This window comes from Thalassophryne amazonica, chromosome 2 (genome assembly GCF_902500255.1).
Source record: "Thalassophryne amazonica chromosome 2, fThaAma1.1, whole genome shotgun sequence".
Taxonomy (NCBI): Eukaryota; Metazoa; Chordata; class Actinopteri; order Batrachoidiformes; family Batrachoididae; genus Thalassophryne; species Thalassophryne amazonica.
Window position 1 is genome coordinate 123,875,234 of NC_047104.1, and position 18,810 is coordinate 123,894,043.

The 18,810-nt window shown below is 39.5% G+C and overlaps 1 protein-coding gene across 1 annotated transcript in view; it reads right to left on the reverse strand.

The window, feature by feature from the left end:
* The window catches only part of LOC117504102 (protein diaphanous homolog 3-like), a 546,585-nt gene that overhangs the window by 246,488 nt on the left and 281,287 nt on the right, over nt 1–18,810 (reverse strand). Inside the window, exon 22 of the mRNA XM_034163485.1 lies at nt 18,075–18,210. Within this exon, the coding sequence (XP_034019376.1) occupies nt 18,075–18,210 (136 nt within the window). The remainder of the gene's footprint in view (nt 1–18,074; nt 18,211–18,810) is intronic.

Consider the following 18,810-nt stretch of genomic DNA (forward strand, 5'->3'; position numbering starts at 1 on the left):
CTTCACTGTCTGGCAGTGTCATGTTTGCTGCAAACGCTGGTACAACTGTGGCACTGCCAAGCTTAACTGCCTTGCCAGCCTTGGCATTAAAATGGGTCTGGAGGCTACACTGTTGAACAAGTCCCTGGCATCAGCAAGGCTTCAAAGGAGTTAACAAAAAATAAAATAAAATCTGGCAATTGGCACAAAATGCTCTGGCATGAGATAGATAATGCCTTCTTCACAGCAATGTCAAAATCTGCTCACAGTTACCTTATCACTTAAGACCAAGAGTTATGGTCACAGATAACATGCTGATGCCCATAAAACTGCAAGAATGACAACTTAGTATTGGAACCCACTTACCTTTTTAAATTGTCTGAATTTCAGCCTAAAATGATGCAACTTTCCCAGGGTTATGAACCTAAACTCAAAGTGTGGGCACATTGTCTGATATGATTTGGCACTACACAAATCCACTTTTCAATTGACTGGTGGTGTACAGAATGTCTCCACAAAATGTGGCTTATTTTGACCAAGAGCACAGATTTCCCTACCTTTATAGCACAGTAAAATATTTCAAAAGCACACAATTACAGACAAAATTCAGGGAGAATCTGAATTTCTCAGTGACCCAGTGAAGTAACGAGAGCAAAATCTTTCTATTCATCAAAGTCTGCTTTCATTATTGGCGACACAAAACCAAACTCCTCCAGCAATGATACACACAGATGGATTTCTGACAGCAACAGCTTATGAATAAAACCACAAATAAACCTGGACTACAATTCTACTAAAGAAAATCTTGTCATTTCTAGACACAACAGCAATAATTTAACTGCCACTACATGACTGATGGAGTATCTCTTGGCATCTGCTTAGAATGGCTTTCATCTTTTTAATTGACACTATTCAGTGGTGCAAATAGGATAAATCGTACTGATGGCTATATTGTCTTACTTTTACAAGCACACAGGTCTACAAAGTGGCATTAAAATGTTTCTTTACGCCTGACAATTAAACTGTGTGGGTCAAACCTACCCGTAAATGATGGTTGCCATCCAGGACAGTTCCATGATGTTGTGGATGCAGCACAACACAAGTGCATCCTTCCAGACTTTACTTAAATGGGCAATAACCATAGACTGTATATAAAGTAAGTTCTTTCACCATCTCTCTTTTTTTGATTGGGGTCACCACAACGGATCACACATGGATGAAAGTCAATGGCTTTATCGATGCAAATTCACATTACATGGAGAGCAGGCAGGGGTGGTCTTGAACCAGGAACCTTCTGTTTTGGAGAAAGCGCACAAACCACTTGGCCACCATGCTGCCCTACCATTGACAAACCATATACGTTGTGTTTCAGTTCTTCTGAAGAGCAGTTTAGAAGTTTAAATGGGATGGCAGCAAATGTGACCATCGCTACAGTACCTAACTCCATCTAACTTTCACCAAACACAAAAATGGATAAAAAGAGTGTGGTCAAAATCAGCATGACCCTGGAAGGACAAATGACCACCCGATCCCCAATCCTACAGCTCTCAAACAAGCCAAACTGAAGCTAACAGGTTAACTTTGGCTTGGCTGTTTGATTAATACATACTTTGTGTGGACTGGATGGTGGCTTTCATCATGGGCAGCTTAGGTGCAGGTATTATAACGCACGACTGGTACGTTGCCTTGGTAATCATCGACTATAAAGCGTCACAAAGCCACTTACTAATTAGTGCTAACAAGATGTCAATATATACAATAAAAAATAAAACTTCATGCAAAGGAAACACTGGAGCACCAGTTTCTTTTATGGTCCATTAGCACAATTAACTGCACAGCAAGCTGTGTTATTTAAGATACTTATAATAAAATGCTGAAAAAGGACAAACTAGACCAGACCGGGTTGAGTCCACAGCTAACAACAGCCTTTGCTAGCGGGGTCCTGATTCCATCACAGCTGTCACACAATGTGACCACACCTAATTGCTCTCCAATCCACCAAACTAACCACATTATAAAATATGCAGATGATATCACAGTGGTTGGACTCATCTGTGATTGCTACGAGACAGCGTACAGGGCTGATGTGGAGGAACTGCTGCTCTGGTGCTCAGAGAAAAACCTGACCCTGCACATTCATAAGACAAAAGAAATAATCATGGACTTCAGGAAGAACCCACAAGACCACCCCCTTCTCATAAATAGAGAACAGGTGGAAACTGTCACTACCTTCAGGTTTCTGGGCACATACATCTCTGCAGACCACAGCTGGACCTCCAACATCACGGCTCTGGTTAAGAAGGCTCAGCAGTGGCTACACGTCCTGTGTGTCCTCAGGAAGAACAACATGGACACGAAGCTGCTGCTGACCTATCACTTCTCAGTGGAAAACATACTGACATACTATCTGTGTGTGTGGTATGCAGGACAGAAAGGCAGTGCAGAGGGTCACAAACACTGCCCAAAAGATCATCAGCTGCCCTCTGCCAAGCCTTGATAACACTGCCACATCCTGCTGCCTTATGAGAATCAAGGCCATCACAGGAGGCCCCTCACAAACTGCCTACCTCCTGTTTGAGCTGTTGCTCTTTTGGAGACGCTACAGTCCCACAGCAGCAGGCTATCAAACAGCTTCTTGCCCTGGGCCTTAAGTACCACACACACACACACACACACACCATACCTCCTCCTGCCTTTACCACATTAACAGAACCGACTTCTGTGTCCCAGTGTTCACAAGCACTGATCTAAATGTGCCCACAGTGTCTTGTTTTTATTTTGTGGCATACAGTATCTCTTCTGGAGCACCCCCAATTTTGTTGTCCCCCGTGCATTAACAATAAAGACCATTCCATTATTAGGTATGGAGAGATTACATTTCCCAGCTAGCTGGGGAATGCTTTGGGATCCTGCAGGAACAGAGGGAGGATCTGGCCAAGGACAGAGAAGTGTAGGAAGAGCTAGCCAGTCTACTGCCACCATGACTCGGATAAGTGGCAGAAAATGAATGAAGATCTCTTTAAAACATATGTTGACAGACCAGATCACTGAGTGTGCCTAACAAACCAAAGCAAGTATCCAGACTTCAGCTTCTGTTACATATATCCAAAAAGTCTAAAACAAGCCTTTTCAAGCATAAATTTTTTGAATACAGAGAAGGATTTACAAGGACAAATCATTTGTCAATTACGGGATTTTGCGAAGGTTAAACATGAAGCACCAGCTTTATCAAATCAAATCAATTTTATTTATATAGCACCAAATCACAACAACAGTTGCCACAAGGCACTTTATATAGCAGTCTTCTGCTGGGACTGGTTGGGGCTGAGGGGAGAGAATCAGGAAAAAGACATGCTGTGGAAGACAGCAGAGATCAATCACTAATGATTAAATGCAGAGTGGTGCATACAGAGCAAAAAGAGAAAGAAACACTCAGTGCATCATGGGAACCCCCCAGCAGTCTAAGTCTATAGCAGCATAACTAAGGGATGGTTCAGGGTCACCTGATCCAGCCCTAACTATAAGCTTTAGCAAAAAGGAAAGTTTTAAGCCTAATCTTAAAAGTAGAGAGGGTGTTTTTCTCCCTGATCCAAATTGGGAGCTGGTTCCACAGGAGAGGAGCCTGAAAGCTGAAGGCTCTGCCTCCCATTCTACTCTTAAAAACCGCAGGAACTACAAGTAAGCCTGCAGTCTGAGAACGAAGCGCTCTATTGGGGTGATATAGTACTAAGAGGTCCCTAAGATAAGATGGGACCTGATTATTCAAGACCTTATAAGTAAGAAGAAGAATTTTAAATTCTATTCTGGAATTAACAGGGAGCCAATGAAGAGAGGCCAATATGGGTGAAATATGCTCTCTCCTTCCAGTCCCCATCAGTACTCTAGCTGCAGAATTTTGAATTAACTGAAGGCTTTTCAGGGAACGTTTAGGACAACCTGATAATAATGAATTACAATAGTCCAGCCTAGAGGAAATAAATGCATGAATTATTTTTTCAGCATCACTCTGAGACAAGACCTTTTTAATTTTAGAGATATTGCGCAAATGTAAAAAAGCAGTCCTACATATTTGCTTAATATGCGCATTGAAGGACATATCCTGATCAAAAATGACTCCAAGATTTCTCACAGTATTACTAGAGGTCCGGGTAATGCCATCCAGCGTAAGGATCTGGTTAGACACCATGTTTCTAAGATTTGTGGGGCCAAGTACAATAACTTCAGTTTTATCTGAATTTAAAAGCAGGAAATTAGAGGTCATCCATGTCTTCATGTCTGTCTTTAGCTAATTGGTGTGTGTCCTCTGGCTTCATGGATAGATAAAGCAGGGTATCAACTGCGTAACAATGAAAATTTAAGCAATGCTTTCTAATAATACTACATAAGGGAAGCATGTATAAAGTGAATAAAATTGGTCCTAGCACAGAACCTTGTGGAACTCCATAATTAACCTTAGTCTGTGAAGAAGACTCCCCATTTACATGAACAAATTGTAATCTATTATATAAATATGATTCAAACCACCGCAGCGCAGTGCCTTTAATACCTATGGCATGCTCTAATCTCTAATAAAACTTTATGGTCAACAGTATCAAAAGCAGCACTGAGGTCTAACAGGACAAGCACAGAGATGAGTCCAATGTCTGAGGCCATAAGAAGATCATTTGTAACCTTCACTAATGCTGTTTCTGTACTATGATGAATTCTGAAACCTGACTGAAACTCTTCAAATAAACCATTCCTCTGCAGATGATCAGTTAGCTGTTTTACAACTACCATTTCAAGAATTTTTGAGAGAAAAGGAAGGTTGGAGATTGGCCTATAATTAGCTAAGATAGCTGGGTCAAGTGATGGCTTTTTAAGTAATGGTTTAATTACTGCCACCTTAAAAGCCTGTGGTACATAGCCAACTAATAAAGATAGATTGATCATATTTAAGATCGAAGCATTAATTAATGGTAGGGCTTCCTTGAGCAGCCTGGTAGGAATGGGGTCTAATAGACATGTTGATGGTTTGGAGGAAGTGACTAATGAAAATAACTCAGACAGAACAATCTGAGAGAAAGAGTCTAACCAAATACCAGCATTACTGAAAGCAGCCAAAGATAACAATATGTCTTTGGGATGGTTATGAGTAATTTTTTCTCTAATAGTCAAAATTTTATTAGCAAAGAAAGTCATGAAGTCATTACTAGTTAAAGGAATACTCAGCTCAATAGAGCTCTGACTCTTTGTCAGCCTGGCTACAGTGCTGAAAAGAAACCTGGGGTTGTTCTTATTTTCTTCAATTAGTGATGAGTAGTAAGATGTCCTAGCTTTACAGAGGGCTTTTTTATAGAGCAACCGACTCTTTTTCCAGGCTAAGTGAAGATCTTCTAAATTAGTGAGACGCCATTTCCTCTCCAACTTACAGGTTATCTGCTTTAAGCTGTGAGTTTGAGAGTTATACCACAGAGTCAGGCACTTCTGATTTAAGGCTCTCTTTTTCAGAGGAGCTACAGCATCCAAAGTTGTGCTCAATGAGGATGTAAGACTATTGACGAGATAATTTATCTCACTCACAGAGTTTAGGTAACTACTCTGCACTGTGTTGGTATACGGCATTGGAGAACATAAAGAAGGAATCATATCCTTAAACCTAGTTACAGCGCTTTCCGAAAGACTTCTACTGTAATGAAACCTATTCCCCACTGCTGGGTAGTCCATTAAATGTAAATGTTAAGAAATGATCAGACAGAAGGGGGTTTTCAGGGAATACTGTTAAGTCTTCAATTTCCATACCATAAGTCAAAACAAGATCTAAAGTATGATTAAAGTGGTGGGTGGACTCATTTACATTTTGAGCAAAGCCAATTGAGTCTAGTAATAGATTAAATGCAGTGTTGAGGCTGTCATTCTCAGCATCTATGTGGATGTTAAAATCGCCCACTATAATTAACTTATCTGAGCTAAGCACTAAGTCAATCAATCAATCAATCAATTTTATTTATATAGTGCCAAATCACAACAAACAGTTGCCCCAAGGCGCTTTATATTGTAAGGCAAGGCCATACAATAATTACGTAAAAACCCCAACGGTCAAAACGACCCCCTGTGAGCAAGCACTTGGCGACAGTGGGAAGGAAAAACTCCCTTTTAACAGGAAGAAACCTCCAACAGAACCAGGCTCAGGGAGGGGCAGTCTTCTGCTGGGACTGGTTGGGGCTGAGGGAGAGAACCAGGAAAAAGACATGCTGTGGAGGGGAGCAGAGATCAATCACTAATGATTAAATGCAGAGTGGTGCATACAGAGCAAAAAGAGAAAGAAACACTCAGTGCATCATGGGAACCCCCCAGCAGTCTAAGTCTATAGCAGCATAACTAAGGGATGGTTCAGGGTCACCTGATCCAGCCCTAACTATAAGCTTTAGCAAAAACGAAAGTTTTAAGCCTAATCTTAAAAGTAGAGAGGGTGTCTGTCTCCCTGATTCGAATTGGGAGGAGAGGAGCCTGAAAGCTGAAGGCTCTGCCTCCCATTCTACTCTTACAAACCCTAGGAACTACAAGTAAGCCTGCAGTCTGAGAGCAAAGTGCTCTATTGGGGTGATATGGTACTATGAGGTCCCTAAGATAAGATGGGACCTGATTATTCAAAACCTTATAAGTAAGAAGAAGAATTTTAAATTCTATTCTAGAATTAACAGGAAGCCAATGAAGAGAGGCCAATATGGGTGAGATATGCTCTCTCCGTCTAGTCCCCGTTAGTACTCTAGCTGCAGCATTTTGAATTAACTGAAGGCTTTTCAGGGAACTTTTAGGACAACCTGATAATAATGAATTACAATAGTCCAGCCTAGAGGAAATAAATGCATGAATTAGTTTTTCAGCATCACTCTGAGACAAGACCTTTCTAATTTTAGAGATATTGCGGAAATGCAAAAAAGCAGTCCTACATATTTGTTTAATATACGCTTTGAATGACATATCCTGATCAAAAATGACTCCAAGATTTCTCACAGTATTACTAGAGGTCAGGGTAATGCCATCCAGAGTAAGGATCTGGTTAGACACCATGTTTCTAAGATTTGTGGGGCCAAGTACAATAATTTCAGTTTTATCTGAGTTTAAAAGCAGGAAATTAGAGGTCATCCATGTCTTTATGTCTGTAAGACAATCCTGCAGTTTAGCTAATTGGTGTGTGTCCTCTGGCTTCATGGATAGATAAAGCTGGGTATCATCTGCGTAACAATGAAAATTTAAGCAATGCCGTGTAATAATACTGCCTAAGGGAAGCATGTATAAAGTGAATAAAATTGGTCCTAGCACAGAACCTTGTGGAACTCCATAATTAACCTTAGTCTGTGAAGAAGATTCCCCATTTAGATGAACAAATTGTAATCTATTAGATAAATATGATTCAAACCACCGCAGCGCAGTGCCTTTAATACCTATGGCATGCTCTAATCTGTAATAAAATTTTATGGTCAACAGTATCAAAAGCAGCACTGAGGTCTAACAGAACAAGCACAGAGATGAGTCCACTGTCTGAGGCCATAAGATCATTTGTAACCTTCACTAATGCTGTTTCTGTACTATGATGAATTCTAAAACCTGACTGAAACTCTTCAAATAGGCCATTCCTCTGCAGATGATCAGTTAGCTGTTTTACAACTACCCTTTCAAGAATTTTTGAGAGAAAAGGAAGGTTGGAGATTGGCCTATAATTAGCTAAGATAGCTGGGTCAAGTGATGGCTTTTTAACTTACGGGTTATCTGCTTTAAGCTGCGAGTTTGTGATTTATACCATGGAGTCAGGCACTTCTGATTTAAAGCTCTCTTTTTCAGAGGAGCTACAGCATCCAAAGTTGTCTTCAATGAGGATGTAAAACTATTGACGAGATACTCTATCTCACTTACAGAGTTTAGGTAGCTACTCTGCACTGTGTTGGTATATGGCATTAGAGAACATAAAGAAGGAATCCTATCCTTAAACCTAGTTACAGTGCTTTCTGAAAGACATCTAGTGTAATGAAACTTATTCCCCACTGCTGGGTAGTCCATCAGAGTAAATGTAAATGTTATTAAGAAATGATCAGACAGAAGGGAGTTTTCAGGGAATACTGTTAAGTCTTCAATTTCCATACCATAAGTCAGAACAAGATCTAAGATATGATTAAAGTGGTGGGTGGACTCATTTACATTTTGAGCAAAGACAATTGAGTCTAATAATAGATTAAATGCAGTGTTGAGGCTGTCATTCTCAGCATCTGTGTGGATGTTAAAATCGCTCGCTATAATTATCTTATCTGAGCTAAGCACTAAGTCAGACAAAAGGTCTGAAAATTCACAGAGAAACTCACAGTAACGACCAGGAGGACGACAAATAACAACAAATAAAACTGTTTTTTGGGACTTCCAATTTGGTTGGACAAGACTAAGAGTCAAGCTTTCAAATGAATTAAAGCTCTGTCTGGGTTTTTGATTAATTAATAAGCTGGAATGGAAGATTGCTGCTAATCCTCCGTCTCGGCCCGTGCTACGAGTGTCCTGGCAGTTAGTGTGATTCGGGGGTGTTGACTCATTTAAACTAACATATTCATCCTGCTGTAACCAGGTTTCTGTAAGGCAGAATAAATCAATATGTTGATCAATTATTATATCATTTACTAACAGGGACTTAGAAGAGAGAGACCTAATGTTTAATAGACCACATTTAACTGTTTTAGTCTGTGGTGCAGTTGAAGGTGCTATATTATTTTTTCTTTTTGAATTTTTATGCTTAAACAGATTTTTGCTGGTTATTGGTGGTCTGGGAGCAGGCACCGTCTCTACGGGGATGGGGTGACAGGGGGAGAGAAGCTGCAGAGAGGTGTTGAAGACTACAAGTCTGAACCTCTGACCAAACTCTTATGAACCCATAAAAAGAAGATAAAAGTGACTAATTTAACATCAGGAGGAGTGAAAAATCACATATCAAATGGACACAATAGTGGCAGCCTCCAAGTCACAGGACTACATGTGCTAACACGATTTAATCCATAAATGATTAATCTGCAGCTGGGAAACATCAAAATAGGCTAAATGACATTCTCTATGTACCATATAGGTTTCTTGTTGCTGTAACAAAAAGTCCATCTTGTCTTAAAATGCTACAATGGAATCCATCATATAATTATAAATGAGCAGAGAGCACAGACCCCGATAAATTAAGGCTCTCAGGGAACCTGTGATAAACATTATCACTTAATATGACTCAGTGTGTGAATATTACATGCAACTGGATTACACATTAAGTAATTCATACAACAACTGTGCTAACTGAAAAGGCACTCAGTAGAGTGCTGGTCTTTACCGATGTGTTCTCTAAGCAACAACACCATCTTGTGGTGAGCAGAGTGAACCAACAACACTTTCAGGGGAACAAAAGACATTTCAACAAATGTTTACACTGCCCACACATCCAGAGTCACAGCGGTAACTGAGACTGTTCCTAAACCAAACCTTAGCTAAAGGTTTCAGCGATTATCAAACCCGCTGCTGTGTTCTTTAATAAGACTGAAACTCCCTAACAAGCATGATGGATGTTGTTCCGGAGGCAAACCCGTGCTTATACCACAAGAAAGCAGAAGCAGATTTTCTTCCCAGATCAATGAAATACGATACATAGAGCGTTACCGTTATTCTGTGAAAGAATAAAACAGCCGACCAGTGAAGGCAGACTGTATTACAGGTAACACAAGCACACATACATGGAAAACAACTGTGGAGCATCAGCACGTTTATCTTGCCCTAATTAGTTCAACATGTACTACTAATGCTTCCAACAAAGTAAATGAAAAGTAAGTTGAAAAACAAACAAAAAAATGTTTCTAAACAATGCCTTACAACTATAACAAAACTGACAATTTTGTATATGAATTCCTTACAGCATCGCAAAAAAAAAAATCTTATTTCCAGGCTCTGGAAAAGTTGAGCATGTACTGTGTAAAATGATGGAAGTGAATAAATAAATGAGTCCATCTCGTCCAGGATGCCATCCTTGTAACTAACCAAACAAAGGGCCATATAAAGAGGAAAACTTAAAATTTGGTGAACTGTGACATTCCCTTGCAATCAATATCCCACAGACCTGCCTGTCATCTGCTGGATGGTTCGTGGATGTCGGATGGACGATGGATTAGCAGGATTAGTTTGCACAATCTGTCACGCTTAGTTATCAAGTTACAGGGTAACGGGTCACATGTCACAGAATCCAAAGGGTGCTGACCTTGTCTGACCATTACTTTAGAGGCAAAACATTCAACACGATCAAAACAATTTCATTTATTAATCCTATTAGCCCAAACAATAATTTGCATCACTTTACAACAAAATTGCAGAAATTTTAACTTTTGACTCCTGGTGCTGTTTTTAACACCAGAACATGCAATCACAGACAATCCAAACTATACTGTTTTGGAATGGTTATAATCTGTCGAACAATGTGGTATACTATTCAATATAATAGGAGTAGTTTTACATTTTGACAACTGTGTAATTCTTCATTGACCCTGACCTAGCTACAGATGCCACCCAGAGATGACTATCATACATTTGTGTGTGCCTTGTTATACTGAGGCCAGATTATAAGTGTTCTTTATTCTCCTTGAGTGGTACTGAGGAGGTAAAAAATGATGACTGATTCATGGACTATTTTAACGCTGGTCTTTTACACACTTGATACTGTCCAGGTTGTTTAATCGCTCTATATCAGTGGCAGCCACTCTTCCACGCTCGTTAATGACTCAATGCACAAAGCCCGAACCATACTCAGGGATTAAAAGCAAAAAATAATAATCTGATTTTTTTTCACTACCAACCATAAGCTGTTAACATCTACATTTTTATAGAAACCCTTTTGCGTTCACTTCCAAGCGTGAAAAAAGGTTGAGAAGACTAAGAAAAACAAAAAACAAACAAAAAACAGCAAATTGTTCTCCTGCTGAACAAGATTATACATGTATAATCTTATGTTAGTTTAATCTTATGTATAATCTTATTTTATGATCTTATGTTAATGAGACCCTTGCATGGTATCATTAACATAAGATCACTGTCCTCAAAATCAATGTTGATAAATGATCTAATTATTGATATCACTTAGATATGATTGGGTTATGTGAAACCTGGCTTAAACCTACAGCTGACCTCCCCTTAAATGAGGCCTGCCCACCAGCATGTACATTTAGTCACGTCCCTCAAGATGCGAAGCAAGGCGGGGGTGTTGCTCCTATTTATAAATCAAGGTCTAGCTTATTAGCTGTTGGGGGTGACAAATATAACTCGTTTTAGCATCTGATTCTCCACTCTGCTCAGGATATTACACATTGCCAAGGTCAGAAGAATAAAAATCAGCCATATTACTTTGTCACTGTATATAGGCCTCCTGGCCCATATTTTGAATTCTTACATGAATTTGGTGCGTTCATCTCTAACTTGTCAACTAGTGCAGATAAAATTCTGATCATTGGTGACTTTAATGTTCATATAAATAAGCCTTCTGATCCCCTCTGCAAATCATTTACGGAAAGTGTAGATACATTAGGATTTCGGCAATGCATTTGGGATTCTACACACATTAGTGGAAATACCCTGGATCTGGTTCTCGCACGTGGTATTGCTGTCACGAATATTGACATCATGCCTCTTACATCAGTGGTCTCTGATTACTCAATTATTAAGTTTACAGTTTCGCTGCCGTGTTTAGTGGAACAACAACTTTATATATTACTACGGCGATGCATCAACTCCTCAACTAAGACTGAACTCGAAGCTAGACTGCCTGATGTCTTAGCTTCACATTTGACAAATACCCAGTCAGTAGACAGACTTGTGGATAGTTTAAACTTAGTGCTCAAAACTGCACTCGACATGATTGTGCCACGTCTGTTAAAACCGTGCTCCCCCAAATCACAGTCACCTTGGTTCAATGATTACCTGCGTGACCTCAAGCATAGAGGTCTAGAACGGAAATGGCATAGTTCAAAACTACAAGTATTCCACCTTGCGTGGCATGATGCTATCTTAGACTATAAGCATGCATTATTGGCTACAAAGCAAACCTTTTACTCTGATTTGATCAACAAAAACAAGCATAACTCAAAGTACTTGTTCGACATGGTGGCAACACTTATTAGTGGACAACCACCTGTAGTTCGGTCTCCTTTTACAACACAAGATTTCCTGGATTACTTTGAGAAGAAAATAGAAGACATCAGGTTCAACATATCCCAGCATGCCTTTACCCAGCCACTACACCCTACTATTGAGGTGGACGCCACTACTGAGGTATTACGTAAATTTAAAGAATTTGAGAGTATCTCACAAGGCATGCTGACGAAAGTCGTAACATCAACAAAAAGCACAACCTGTTTATTTGATCCTATACCAACAAAACTGTTAAAGGACATGTGGCCCACTGTTGGGCTGACTGTTCAGGAAATTATTCATCTTTCTTTAACTTCTGGATCTGTTCCTAAATGCTTCAAATCTGTAGTGATTAAACCATTACTTAAACCTAATCTTGACCCTAGTGTATTGAAAAACTATTGGCCAACATCAAATCTATCATTTTGCTCTAAAATTCTGGAAAAAGTGGTGTCACGGCAGCTCGTAGACTATCTTACTGAGAATAATCTCTTTGAGCCACTGCAGTCTGCTTTATAAAATATCATTCCACAGAGACAGCTCTCACAAAAGTGGTGAAGGATCTTCTGCTTACAATGGATTCGGACACCACTACGGTTCTGTTGCTGTTAGATCTCAGTGCTGCATTTGATACAGTGGATCATCATATTGTACTTGATAGGCTGGAAAATCATTTTGGGATTACTGGGAGTGCCCTTGCATGGCTGACGTCATACTTGACAAGTCGTTCTCACTGTTTTTTGTACAGTAACACTACCTCTAACCTTAGTGACATAAAATTTGGGGTTCCACAGGGGTCTGTCTCAGGCCCCCTACTTTTCTCCCTTTATATAGCACCCCTTGGGCAAATATTGCGGCGTTTTGGGATTACCTTTCACTGCTATGCTGATGATACTCAGTTATACATGCCGATAACTGCTGGTAATCTCGTTCACATAAAATCCTTACAAGATTGCCTTGCAGCAGTGAGAAGTTGCATCTCGAGAAACGTCCTACTTTTAAACTCTGATAAGACTGAAATGATGGTTCTTGGTCCAGTGAGACATCGGCATCAATTTGACCAGTTAACACTCAGCCTAGGCTCGTGCATCATACATCACACTGACAAAGTGAGGAACCTTGGGGTAATTTTTGATCCTACGTTGTCCTTTGGCCCCCACATTAGAAATATTACAAGGACTGCTTTCTTCCACCTGCAAAATATAGCGAAGATTCGTCCCATCCTGTCTATGGCTGCTGCTGAGACCCTGATCCATGCGTTTATCTCTTCTAGATTGGACTACTGCAATGTTTTATTTCTATTTTACCGCAGTCTAGCATTAGGGCTCTCCAACTGGTTCAAAATACTGCAGCGAGACTTTTGACACAAAGCAGAGATGTTCAATAAAATTCAGATTGGACTCTGGTTGGGCCACTCAAGGACATTCACAGAGTTGTCCTGAAGCCACTCCTTTGATATCTTGGCTGTGTGCTTAGGGTCATTGTCCTGCTGAAAAATGAACCGTCGCCCCAGTCTGAGGTCCAGAGCGCACTGGAGCAGGTTTTCATCCAGGATGTCTCTGTACATTGCTGCATTTATCTTTCCCTCAATCCCGACTAGTCTTCCAGTTCCTACCTCTGAAAAACATCTCCACAGCATGAGGCTGCCACCACCATGCATCACTGTAGGGATGGTGCCTGGTTTCCTTCAAACATGATGCCTGGCATTAATGCCAAAGAGTGCAAGATGTCTCATCAGACCAGAGAATTTTGTTTCTTGTAGTCAGAATCCTTCAGGTGCTGTTTGACAAACTCCAGGTGGGCTGCCATGTGTCCTTTACTAAGGAGTGGTGCCCATCTGGCCACTCTACCACATAGGCTGGATTGGTGGATTGCTGCAGGGATGTTTGTTCTTCTGGAAGGTTATGCTCTCGCCACAAAAAAATGCTGGAGCTCTGACAGAGTGACCATTGGGTTTTTTGTCACCTCCTTGACTAAGGCCCTTCTCCCTCGAGCGCTCAGTTTAGATGGGCAGCCAGCTCCAGAAAGAGCCCTGGTGGATCTGAACTTAATGGACTTTGTGAACTGTATCCATTCCATATTAATAATTATGCTGTAGAAACATCAAGGATAATCAGTGGTAGGGTTGGGTATCGAGAACCAGTTCTTTTCGGGTATCCTTAAATGATTCAATCCACCAACATCAATAGCCTTTTTGCTTAATTTCCTCATCAGTCCTTCAGAGCAGCCGTTGTTTTTGGGGGTGTTTGTCGGGAAAATGATCATGTCTCTACATTGATTACAGAACCCCTGCAGGGTCTGTAATCAACCGTTTCTGCAGCGTGGCTCTTCTTTGAAGCTTGAAGCAATGAAGCATTGATACGACGCACTGCTTTGTTGATTCTTTGTTTTATTTTGCTTTGTCTTAATTTTTCCCTGCTAAAACCCCAAAGACCATATTTCTGAGCAATATTTATGTTTTTTATGTTAAATTGACCTGTTCTTCTGAAACAATTGATAGTTGTATTTTATAACTTAAAAACGGGACCAAAGCTAACGCATTAGCATGTCTATGGCATTTTCAATGTTAAAGTTAGCATTAAGCTGTTCGCATCTCAGCACGTTTGTGTGCATTTGTTTTCTGTATAATGATTAATGGCTCAGCGTTTGTTGTCGTAAAAGAGTCAAATGTATTACAAATTGTAATATTTTTAAATTTATTTTTGTTTATATATTAATAATAATGGCAACAACAACAATAATAGTAATAACTAATAATACTACAGTACAATTTTAGAGAAAGAGACAAAAAGAACCTGATTAAAAACAGAAAATATAAAACCAACTGACAATGAACATAAATAAATACATACATACAGAAATGAATAAGTGTTTCCTGTGAACACCTCGTGACTCTTACACCTCCACTTCATCACGGTTTTATTTAAGTTTAATGACAATTTGTTTCAGTCAAACCATATTTTCAATGTGTTAATTTCTTCAGTGATTTCCTCCAGAACTATCTGCCAAACGAGAAAACTGCTGCATCCTAGTAAGAGCACAATACTACTGGCATGAATTTGAATAAGGAAAGTTGTTTTTGTTACATATCAAAATGGATGCTCCACTCACTGCAGTTTATTCTCTGGATTAGTCCCAGATTGCATTTCAGAGCTTCTAGAATTCAAACATTTTCATGTGGGTGGTGTTTCGGGGTAATTTTGAGTTACAGCTTTTTTTGTTTTTCACCACTTTCATCCCTGAATATGTCAATTGTGAGTCACTTTTGCGCGGATTAAAGTTACTAACTGGGACTCCAGTCTTGTTGTGAGAAAGAAACGAGAATCATCCTCCGTTCTATTCACACAGCTACAAACGCTCTGCCAAGTCAAGTTAGAACGATAGAGTCCAGTCGGAATTGATAACATCAAAGTTAAACGCCGTTTAAATCAATTGACACCTCTTTCCAAATGCTGCAATCCAGGCAAACTGCTCTCGATCAAAATGTTATTTTTTTTCCTCCCAAAATGAGATGTCCTGCAGTGATGTGCAGCAGCCGGCTGGGCTCAGCATAGAGGTATGGAGAGACATTCATGCCAAAATCTCTGAAAGGAAATGCTTTGACAAAAACTACAGATTGTATTTATTTTTATTTATGTCCAGAGATCAAGGATACAGTGAACAATTTCATATTTATTTATTTTAAGAGTCAATGAAATGTTGTTGACATAGAAAACCTGTAAAGCCTACTTTTAGTACACAGAAAATTCACAAGAGGTATCAATAAGGGAATCGATAAGGAATCGGATCGATAAGCAGAACTGATTGGCACTGATAGATAAAATCTTAACACCCATCCCTAATCAGTGGAAGCATGGTGTACCTGAGTTCAATTTTGAGCTTCATTTGCAAAGGCTGTGAATACTTACTGTACATGTGATTTCCCAAGTTTTTTTTGCATTTAATAAATTTGCAAAAATAGATAAAACTTTTTTCACATTGTCATTATGGGGGTACTGTGTGTTAAATGTTGAGGGGGAAAATGATTCCATCTATTCAAGAATAAGACTAACATAAAATGTGAAAAAAGTGAAGCACTGTGAAGACTTTCCAGATGCACTGTATACTCACTAACCATTGCTGCTCTTGTTTAAAGCAGCATCATATTATAGAAAAGCTTTAACCTACACTATTTAAATACTTCAGGATAAACACATTTTAAGAGGACAGCTTTTCTTGAGCTTTTACATGATTCAATAACAATTAAAGTCTTAGGCCTGTAACCAGGATCTGAAACGGGGGAGTTCTTTTTTGGTGAACATGAACCTTTGTGGGCAGGGACTTTGTGGGCTGGTCACGGACCCCCAAAAAAAATTGGGGGGTGGGGTGATGTTCAGGGATGCATTCTGGAAGGTTTTTTGATTTATATTTTCTCACCCCAATCCCCCTCAGTTTAGTTAGACTGCTTAATGTGTGTTGCATGTTGCATTTTCTTCTGCACATTTCCACCTTTCCTTTGCCTTTAACCAAAATTGACAACACCACCTACATGTTTGTTTGATAAGATTATTAACAAGAACTATCATGTTCATATTTTGGCTTCCCCCACCCTAACTGATCTGATTTTAAAGCTACAACCCCAAATAGACTCAGCAATGCTGAATTTAGACATTACATAAAAAAAAGATATTGCTTCACATCCCACTTTAGTTAAGCAGAAAAGTTAAATCAACTAAACTTATCTTTATATGGCTCATCAATTAAACTTTGTCCAGAACTATAGTAAACATTAGGCCCAGAGTAATACTGATTTAAATATTTTAGCTGTTAAAATAAAAATATTACTATTAGTATTACTACTATAAGTACTTGTAATATGAAAAATGTCTTCAAACATGAACCTTTAATCAAGGGGGTTGTGGAGGGCACCCCCCCCACAACACATTCTTTCCATCTGGATTCGCCCCTGGTTTGCAGTCTGAGTAGGAACAATCAAACATTTGCGTATTTATGTGGAAAGCGCGACATGACTGAAAGGTAAGAATGTTTTATCAGTGCATTTTTCATCATGCATCAAAAAGAAGAAATGTTTAAAAATGTTTGTGAAACTCCGCACTCTGTTCGCTGTGTTGTCATCACGCTGAAACACTCAAACACACAGCCCCCTCCATCCTCCTGTAGAGTACAGAAAGTACACAGAGACTCGATGCCAGGAGAAAAAAAAACAACAAAAAACAGTGTTCAAAAATAAATTTTTGAACATTTTGTGGCATCAGCACAAATGCTGCCTTTTATCAGCCCAACTAACAGAAATCTGGACACTTTTAATCCCTGCCTATTAGATAAACTGTTGCGACTGGCCTGGTCAGGGGGAACAGACCTTTTCGTAAAGCAAATTCATTAACGACGTGAATTATAGATCTGGGCGCAGTTTCATAAAGCAGACTAATCTTTTATTCTACTAAGCTTAGTAAATCGACTAAGGACAGTCACCCAACATTATCAGTCTAATCTCCATTTCACATCAATGGCTAAACTTGTAGAATAGCTATTTTACATTAGTCAATGATTTTCACAGTCATAGGGGCCTCACGAGTGCTATTGCCAAGCAACGCCTCCAATGCGTGACAGTTTTGTTTACTTCCGGATTGGTCAGTCTGCTATAAACATGACCAAGTCTGCTGCAGCAGAGGATAAGTGCTCCCGACCTTGGCATCCGCAAACATGTCCTATGGATTATTGTGGTCCTGAAACACTCGCTCTCGCTGCAAGTCTCTCCTTCCTTCCTCCATCAAGTGGTGGTACATGATAGCCACCTTTTTTGAGGCAAGATACTGAAGATTTGATGACTAAAATAAGATTAGCCTCCTCTGTACCAGGCTAAAACCTTTAGTTGGGTTTACAACAGTTAAGGATCAAAGACTTGACAAAGGAAAATAAGGAATTTCTACCTGCACTGACTTCCAGGAGCTTTCTCTTTTTCTGATGTCTCTCCAGTTTTTCACGCTCAGCTTTCTCCTTTGCTGCCCATGCTCTCCTCTGTTTCTCCTCAGATTCTCTCCGCCTGAGGTTCTCCTTCAGCGCTTGCTGTATTGAATGAGAGACAGAATAAGAGATATTACTAAATAGAGTTAATTGCATCAGAGGAGAGCATATGAAAGACATGGACAGCAGTTAAAGGCTGAAGACATCACTAGGCTGCATTCAAGTCAGATGAAGCTTCTCCAGTGCTGTGGTCACCCAGAAAGATAACGAAACAAAATTTATACACAAAAGATAAAAAAAAAAAAAAAAAGAGACGTACAATAACAGAAACATGAAAAAGAAGCCTTTCTGTCCATTTTTAAGGTAATTTCAGTTTAAAATATTAGTTGTCTCTCTTTCCTCAATATTCATATTAAAAAATACTATTTTCAAAAATTACTGATGAGCTGATTTAGCATCATTTATATTCTTTGTCATTACATTACAATAAAGGTAAATCCTTACAGCACATCTCGAAACAAAGCAAAAACAATTTATGACAACATAGAAGTGTTTTCCTCCAGATCCTGTGTGTGTTTTTGTAGACATAATATGTTAGGGTCAGGAAAACCAGCTCACTTCAGATGACTAAAGATTGAACTCTGTCCAGTTTACAGCAGTTGAGTTCAACTGCAAGACTCAGCACCAACAGCAAACGGTTAT